The sequence below is a fragment of the Dreissena polymorpha genome, chromosome 3, assembly GCF_020536995.1.
Source record: "Dreissena polymorpha isolate Duluth1 chromosome 3, UMN_Dpol_1.0, whole genome shotgun sequence".
Taxonomy (NCBI): domain Eukaryota; kingdom Metazoa; phylum Mollusca; class Bivalvia; order Myida; family Dreissenidae; genus Dreissena; species Dreissena polymorpha.
This window is the reverse complement of record NC_068357.1, coordinates 59226102-59235803: the sequence shown is the minus strand read 5'-3', so window position 1 is coordinate 59235803 and position 9702 is coordinate 59226102. Positions and strand designations below refer to the sequence as shown.

The window sequence follows — 9702 nt, the reverse complement described above, 5'->3', positions numbered from 1 at the left end:
AGGTACAAAGCTGATCAATGAGTCAATTTTATTTGCAGGACTGTATTTACCATAGCCTGAAACAAGTCCTTTCACAGCTGCACAGCAGGTGCATACACATATGCGTATTGATAGCCAGATATACACAAAACACAATGTCCCATATTTTGCAGGAGCATGGACAAACAATTAGGAATAAACTGGGCCTAAAGTAAAAACAATTTTTCATTTGCCTAAATTGGAGACTATCGCATGGCAATGTTATTGTAGTGTAACTTTTCGTATAAATAATGATAAAACAATGAATGAAATACGTTAGTTATGTTGATAGCGGTAAATAAAACACAAAACATTAAATTACGGTGTGCAAACACTTACGTTGTTTATTTGAATGGTAACGCGATCGTGATAACAATTTTTCCTTTTTGTTTTAAGGATAATTAGTAAACTAATAAAACAACATATGTAAGTTTTCTCGTGATTCAAATGTAGGCAAACTGGTCTGTTTTAGCTGTTATTAATATTGTTTTACATTACATTTCAACCATTATTCAAATAGTACTAACAATGCAGCATCCTGTATGTACCTTTGAAAGAATCCGTTTACAAAACTGTGGTATTTTGTCCAAAAAAGAGTAAGAAACTTTCTAGAGCTATACGAATATATTTTCCTGAATTATTTTTTTTTCATTTCGAAGATAAACTGTTACAGTAAGATCCAGTAGCATGAGGAGAGCAATTTTCATTATTAATTCGAGATGCATTACGTATGGCAAAGGACAACATATGCATCTTAGACATGACTAAATATCAAGCAAAACAATGAACCACCTTCGAACGGTCATTGTATTGCTTTACAAATATCAAGCAAAACAATGAACCACCTTCGAACGGTCATTGTATTGCTTTACGTAATTCTCATTTGACACAGGCACAATTATAAGGCATTGTAATTCTTTCAATCGATTGTTTAGAAGTGCACATGCCGCAGATCACATAGACGGAATGGTACATCTATTAACAGCCACTTATGTATCTTTTTCGCTATATTCACTATCATTCACTTATTTGATTTTCAAGTTGGAATATCATTATAATATATGAAATACAATTAATAAAAGTAGTGTTACGGTAGCATCATTCGTATAAACAGTTTCCAAATTGCATCTTCAAATGTCTTGTAACAACAGGAATGCGAATGGATATAATAAACCGTTGTTCTCGAATAAAGTTAGCCCCCAGCAAATGTATTCCTATTTCAAGGTAAACTGTTTAAACCGCTTGCGACTGAACACGAATGTTGCCATTCTATCTATCATTATGGTTTGACACATTTTAAAGTGGATTAGCACTATAACAGCTAATTTAAAAATCCGATTTTTCCTTATTTGCGCGACCAATTATTAGGTTATTGAGATTTCAACTTTAAATCCGATGACCATTTGGTTAAATCGATGCCGACGGTCGCAAGACTGGCACTTAACGAAGATAAGATCTTTAACAGTACGCAAATCAATAAAAAGGTGTACTTATATTTTTTTACTGGTTATAGCACACTACGGATTTTAAGAACACGTGTAATATTCCGTGTATATACAAGACAAATAAGAAGCGGAATAACAAAGAAATGTAATTACTGAAATCCCTTGATGTTTTTGGTAACAGCTTGATGATGACATAGTATGAAAGAATTGAACGGCCGCTAAAATATAAATAGAGATATTCCACAGTTTTTTGTCCAAAGTTCGATTTTGACGAAAGGAGCCGTGTGGTATTCAAAGTAACGCGATTATCTTGATTTAATTTAACTGGATTCATTTGTGTTGTGTTTTTGTCTAAACTTGACATTACAATTATTTAAAATGAATTATTTCAAGTTCGTTACTATTGGTTGTCTGTTGCATATTACACATATGGTAACATGAAGTAATTTATGTATTCCATACTTTGCCCGTTTGATTTTCTATTTTGTATGCTATTCATGAGTAAACTAGTCAGCTTACTTTTTTATTATTATTAAAATAGTTGTATATGCACATCAATACAAAGACTAGTACCACACGTAGCTTGAACAGTAAGTGTTGGTCTGTTAATATATATTCGGCATACGTATTTAAACACATTTTCAACAGGGATAAATTGACACTTGTTTTAGTTTCAGATGACGACGATACAAATCGTTTTCTTATTAGCGAGCCTTTGCGTTCTGGCTTCGGCTACCAGTGAGTAAAATGCGTAACTTATATTTGCTTAAGTTAACTTTGAGATGGAATGTCATTCAAAGTCTCAATGTTGAATGTCGGGAAAGTGTGTATAATGTTTATAATGCAGACGGCGTTGATAATACAGTCATTGCTTTTTACATTTTAGAGCATTTTTTATGGAAAGCGTTTACGAAATCTATTGATTTAATGTATCATAATTATTACAATTGGTCTTAAACTATTGCAATAGTTCTAAAAGCTTGTTCATGAACGTTGGAATTAGACAATCACAAAGAAAACTATAAAAAGGACGATCGTAGCGATGCAACCAAGGAAAAGTCTAATTATTGACCTTAAATTACCGAGTAGGTAATCGATAAATGAAGTTTAGTGTTCTGAAAAGTAATCGTTGCAAAACACGTGTGTTCATATGAAGGAATTTGTAATTCATAAATGGTCAACTTAAACTAGATTTACGAGTTTGTCCCACTATGTAAATGTTATACAAAGTGTGAATCGACATCAAAACTTACGTGGCTATATAAAAAAATCCAATTAAGTTGATTGATTCAGTATGAATATAAACGATGTATCAGTCGTTTTGTTTTATATTTATATTTTCTTCTGATAAAATGTTCAAAATAAGCAATTCAGTGCCCAGGATTTCGTGTCTGTCTAAAATTTCGTTTTAGTGAAATATAAATACTTGAATTGTTAGGGAAGCTACACAAACTGGTAAAAAAAAGAAAAACACGTAAATTGCATAGAATATGCGAATATACCTCGATCGATCTGTTTCGTTTTTAAGCACGTTTCACTTATACTGTCATAATACGATACACATATAAAATAATACTGGCATGTATGTTTTAATCTAAATAAAAATTTTGCTTCATTGAAATACGTACCTCTGTATTGTAATTTCAGTACACATATATGTTATTGGATTTATACTCTAGATTATTTAGTACTGGTATTCCTATTTCTGTTTTAGATGCTTTAATGAAAGCAAATCTATATATGGTGGAAATTAATTATTGTGTTAATATAATTTAATTTTATGACACTATGAAGGTAATACTATTGTACATTTCAAAGAATAAACCTACACGACCAAGCTATGTAAATTGGCATTTAAAACCATTCTTACGGCTTCGTTCTGATATTGCAGATAAGCTCCATTGATGTGAATAGTTCCGTGATGATCGTGGGTTTTAGAGTTCCTGTTTGAACACCAAATGCTTGTATTTGACCGTTCAAATTCGGTAATCCAAGAGTCATTATTGTTTTGTTCTGTAGTGTAGATGGGTATGTTTGCTTATACATTTCTTTTGTGCAACAATGCTAATAGATTGGCAACTTGCCATAAAAACCCAGATGTTTTTAACCAATTTGTTACTAATGATGCATATGTGTGTTAAATTACAGAGAATCCATGTACTTACAAAGAAAAAACCTACCAGGACGGTCAAACTTTCATAGACGTTTATAGCGAGTGCAAATGTGACAATGGAAAAGTCACATGTTATCAACGCGTATATCCCAGTAAGTTACTGTTTACATTTTTTAAGCAAACGATGTATCAGTCGTTTTTTTATGTTATCTTTATATTTGCTTCTGTTACATTTTTCTACATCGACAAACCAGTATAACCCTTATCTGTAGTGTAGATGGGTTTGTTGGCTTATATATTTTTGTGCAACAATGCTAATAGATTGGCAACTTGCCATTACAAAACCCCAGATGTTTTTCACCCATTTTTACTAATGATGCAGCTGACGTTACTTTTTGTGCATATGTGTGTTAAATTACAGAGAATCCATGTACCTACCAAGAAAAAACCTATCAGGACGGTCAAACTTTCATAGACGTTTATAGCGAGTGCAAATGTGACGATGTCATGAGAGTTATTACATGTAATTGTTATATACACTCCAAATACTGTTGGATAGCTCTGAGCCAATAATTGTATGGTTTAGAGCGCTCAAACATGTGTTTACCTCACACTTTTATTTTATTGCCGTTCAAATGCGAATATAATCTCAAAATACTGTGATGTGACAGTTAAAATTCTGGGATATCATCGTAAATATGGTTTGTTCTATTGTGTACTTGTGGGTGTTGTCTTGTTTATTTAATGTGTGTCACACTGTTCAGAGATTTGCTATAAGCCATAAATAAAGAGTCACGTGCTATTGAAATGTTTCTTTCATGCTGATGCAGCTGAGGTTTCACTGTGTGCATATTTGTGTTTAATTATAGAGACCCCTTGCACATACAAAGGAGAAACCTACCAGGATGGTCAAACTTTCAAAGACGATTGTAACGACTGCAAATGTGACGATGGAAAGGCCACGTGTTCTCAACGCGTTTGTCCCAGTAAGTTAGTTCTTCCAGTTTGAATATATGCATTGTTACAGTCGTTTGCTTTCTTATATTTAAATTTGCTTCTGTTCAAAGTTTAATTATTGACAATCCAGTTACACAGATTAACGTCTCTGCATAAAACTCGAATTAGTTAAATATACAATTTTGTAATTTTAAGGGATTGTTAAAAAATGTTTGGTAAATAAAAAAAAACATTTGCATATGATTTGCAAATATGTCTCGATTCATAGATTCTTTTTGAAAGCATGCTTTTATGGAGAAAAAAAATGATTTTCTTCAAAGATTTAAATAAGTCGTTTGATATAGTGAAATACATTTCTTTATATTATCATTTCCGTATATATATTTATAACTATGTTTTATTTGTATTGCTCTTATGTAAGTATATTTTGATTTTGTGTAGAAATAATTTTTATTTAAAATAGTTTGCATTATAATTTTATTTCATTATACTATTAAAGATTTGGATTACAATTTACAATGCTATTATTCACCTTAGTTTATATTAACGCTAACCAGGTTGTATCCAATAAAAGCAATCCGATAAAGTGTAGACTAGCAATAATTATACCCCATGGTTAACATTTGGTTTGATGTTTGAACTTTTAAAACAAGTGTTCTTTAAATTGATATAAAGAAATAAAGAAATAGAAAGCCGTTACCGTGTTCACTAAATGTAAATAATTGTTTTATTATATTAACAAAAATTAACGTACCATATTGTTGCCATAATGTTTTTTTATGAAAAAATAGGTCATGTTAACTAGTGGGTGATGTAATAAGTTTTAAATAACTTCAGACATAACTGTGTTACAATGGCTATGGCTTATAAGGCGGTTTTCAACTGTTTTATCAGCATTTTATTTGTGAAACAATATCAAGATGTTTTAAGAAAAACTTGAGCAAGAGTTTCATTTTTCCACTAAGAAACTACTTTTACAACAAGCATAAGGACATAGAAACATACCTTAGCAACCAATCAGAGAGACCGATAATATATCAAACTTGGTAAATGATTAGGATAACTACATTACGCTAAATCTGGCCAGTATTTCGTCAAAACATTACCAATTTAAATGCAGTTTTGGTTATTATGTCAAATAATGCATATTTAGCTTTAGAAATACATATAAAACATCAATATTTTATATCATTTCACTTCAAAGTCAAATGTATTGAGATTTATTCATAACGAGTGCGATACTTCGGATTCAAAACTATCTTCAAATTAAATATGATACTAATAAGTTTTTATAACAGTATTTGTTTCGACCATTCAAGATTAAATAATACCAGTGGAATTTTGTAGTTTCTTTTGCATCAAAATGAATAACTATTGAGATCGCACTACTTTAGACATTGTCGTTTGTACTATACACGTTTCAGATAAATTCCATCGAATTTTTAGTATCAGTTCCATTATAACTCGCATGAAAACAACGTGTTTTTCAGCTGTAATTTATTACGGCCGAACGACAATCACTTTTTAGAACATTCACACTCATTGTCAAAATGTGTGGAAGATAAGAGAACGGCGACATGATCTAGACACAGATTTAAGCGTTATTGGACTACACTAACTTATCAGGAACATTTAAGTTTGAAATATTCTGTCAGTTGCCAGTAGGGACTAGAAGGTTCGTAACGTATCTTAAGCAGGTCTTTTGTGTGAATTAATTATACTTACGACTCAGGTCCTCGCGATACTTGATGCTTAAGAGCCATTGAAATAAAACCTGAAGCCAATCAAATTCTGGTTGACAATAACCTTCTGATTGAACTTCTCAAATGTTCGCGACCATGCGACAAAACAATTGTCGATAATTAGCCATCTTATTAAACACAGCGCAAGCACACCAAAGAAAACAGGCTTTTATTTAACTTTTATCTCTACGTCTTATACTATGTCTTAAACTTGCACTAATATATTTACTACCATTGCTTTCGCAAATAATATTACTTATTTCGCTACTTCAAATACTCATAACATCTTCTCTCGCTACAGGTAAAACTAATTATAATGCTTTGACTACTACTGCTACTACTACTACTACAACTACTACTACTACTACTACTACTACTACTACTACTACTACTACTACTACTACTACTACTACTACTACTACTACTACTACTACTACTACTACTACTACTACTACTACTACTACTACTACTACTACTACATCTACTACTACTACTACTACTACTAGAACAACAGCAACAACTACTACTTCTACTACTATTACTATTATTACTACTACTACTACTACTACTACTACTACTACTACTACTACTACTACTACTACTACTACTACTACTACTACTACTACTACTACTACTACTACTTCTACTACTTCTACTACTACTACTACTACTACTACTACTACTTCTACTACTACTACTACTACTACTACTACTACTTCTACTGCTACTACTACTACTACTACTCTTCCTCCTCCTCCTCCTCCTCCTACTACTACTACAACTACAACAACTACTACTACTACTACTTCTGATACTTTTACTGTTATTTCTGATGACAATAATAATAATAATAATACCACCATTTATCTACTCCTACTATTATGACTACTACTACTACTACTACGTACTACTACTACTTATACTACAACAACTGCGAATGCTAGATGTCCTACTCATTCTCATACTGATTCAATAAATACATTATTATACTATTTTAGGTCATGATTCGAAGATTTACACTGTTGGGACCCGCCAAACAGGGACTGATGTGGTTGCATTCTTTGCTACTCTAAGCAACAACGTCATGAATCTTGGTGTTGGCCAAAATGTGAAGTTTGATCGCATCATTACAAACGTCGGCTCGGCATATAATGAGCACGTCGGAGCATTCGCTGCTCCGGTGTCCGGTGTGTACGTGTTCATGTCAACACTTCTGTCTAACCAAGGACACAATGCGCATTTCCAACTGGTCCGCAATGGAAATTTTATTTGTAATATGTATGCTGGCGGAGTTGGTGCATATGGTGGCGGAAATTACGATACCAGCGCCGGCAGCTTTGTTTTGTATCTCAACAAAGGCGATGCTATTGCCATACACAATCAGGACCCTGGGGAGAACCTCTATGGATACGATCAATCGTACTTCTCCGGGTTTCTTCTCAAAGAGTGGGAGCGAGATTCGAAGATTTACACAGTTGGAACCCGCCATACAGGGACTGATGTGGTTGCATTCTTTGCTACTCTAAGCAACAACGTCATGAATCTTGGTGTTGGCCAAAATGTGAAGTTTGATCGCATCATTACCAACGTCGGCTCGGCATATAATGAGCACGTCGGAGCATTCGCTGCTCCGGTGTCCGGTGTGTACGTGTTCATGTCAACACTTCTGTCTAACCAAGGACACAATGCGCATTTCCAACTGTTCCGCAATGGAAATTTTATTTGTAATATGTATGCTGGCGGAGTCGGTGCATATGGTGGCGGAAATTACGATACCAGCGCCGGCAGCTTTGTTTTGTATCTCAACAAAGGCGATGCTATTGCCATACACAATCGGGACCCTGGGGAGAACCTCTATGGATACGATCAATCGTACTTCTCCGGGTTTCTTCTCAAAGAGTGGGAGCAAGATTCGAAGATTTACACAGTTGGGACCCGCCATACAGGGACTGATGTGGTTGCATTCTTTGCTACTCTAGGCAACAACGTCATGAATCTTGGTGTTGGCCAAAATGTGAAGTTTGATCAAATCATTACCAACGTCGGCTCGGCATATAATGAGCACGTCGGAGCATTCGCTGCTCCGGTGTCCGGTGTGTACGTGTTCATGTCAACACTTCTGTCTAACCAAGGACACAATGCGCATTTCCAACTGGTCCGCAATGGAAATTTTATTTGTAATATGTATGCTGGCGGAGTCGGTGCATATGGTGGCGGAAATTACGATACCAGCGCCGGCAGCTTTGTTTTGTGTCTCAACAAAGGCGATGCTATTTCCATACACAATCGGGACCCTGGGGAGAACCTCTATGGATACTATCAATCGTACTTCTCCGGGTTTCTTCTCAAAGAGTGGGAGCAAGATCTATCTATTGTTGGCTAAATATCGTGTATTTTCACACTGTCTCAACTAGCCTTCCAGAAAAACATACTTATATTAAACCAATATAAAAATACTGTTTTGTTTTTCCTTGTGTTTGTATGACTCGTTCAACACAAAACGGAGTTTTGAAAACAAAGTGCAAGCCCAGTCGAATCAGCAGTAGTGGTGACATGTTTCTCAACGAGGTAACGTTATTGCCACACGTGTGGATTTTTGGGAAGACAATTAATGGATTTCAATAAAAAAAAATCTATGGGTTTCTTTTTAAAGAAACAGAGAAAGACATGCATTGATTTTACAAATATCTTTTACATGCATGCGGTAGAAAAATGATTATCTGAAACATAATTTTGAATTAAACATAATACGCCAATTAAATAGTTATTTTATATGGTCAGTTCAACATGTCAAAAGACAAGGTCGCAATGACATTTAACATTTAAAAATAATCTCAAACGTTTGACATATTTAGGACCTGGGTTAATATCGGAACTTACGTGCTTTTCAAACATCTCACGATTTATGTGATGTGTTTGTACGAATTAAAAAAAGAAGCGAGTGCATTACTTTTAGTGTCTGTATATATGAATATTTGAGTAATTTAAGCGATTTACGATACATTTAACACATGCTTTATATTAAAAATTGGTAAAGAAAGTACACAGGATAAAATGCAATAATTTTTAAAACATATAATTTTGCCCATGTGACGTCCAAAAATAACTAATTGGACAATTCATCATTAAAGTAACCCACGATAAGTTCATTTTAAGAGTTTTAATTTTGAGACAAAAGTCATTGTCATTCTTAATATGTTTGTAAACGTTTTAACGTGCGCTGTCTTCAATAATATGCGTGTGTTTCTTCGTTAAATTGATTGATATTTGAATGCGTTTTTAACAGTTCAAGGCTCATGCCACGTTATAAATCATATCACAAACTAATCATTGCACATATAGTGTTAACGTGTATATATGTTTAAAGAAATATGTTAATTTATTCGGCAATGTAGTCAATTAAAAAGGGAAATGGACCAATATAACT

The 9702-nt window shown here is 33.7% G+C and overlaps 1 protein-coding gene across 1 annotated transcript; it reads left to right on the top strand.

The window, feature by feature from the left end:
• The first annotated feature begins 4451 nt into the window (after window positions 1–4451).
• Window positions 4452–8658, top strand: LOC127872258 (uncharacterized). The gene is made up of 2 exons (XM_052415589.1): window positions 4452–4562; window positions 7274–8658. Exon 2 carries the CDS (start codon window positions 7360–7362, stop codon window positions 8656–8658), a length of 1299 nt encoding a protein of 432 aa, XP_052271549.1. The 5' UTR covers window positions 4452–4562; window positions 7274–7359.
• Window positions 8659–9702: the final 1044 nt, after the last annotated feature.

What these genes read in the sequence shown, in the direction of transcription:
- LOC127872258 (XM_052415589.1), top strand. Translation starts at nt 7,360, where the DNA reads ATGAATCTTGGTGTTGGCCAAAATGTGAAGTTTGATCGCATCATTACA.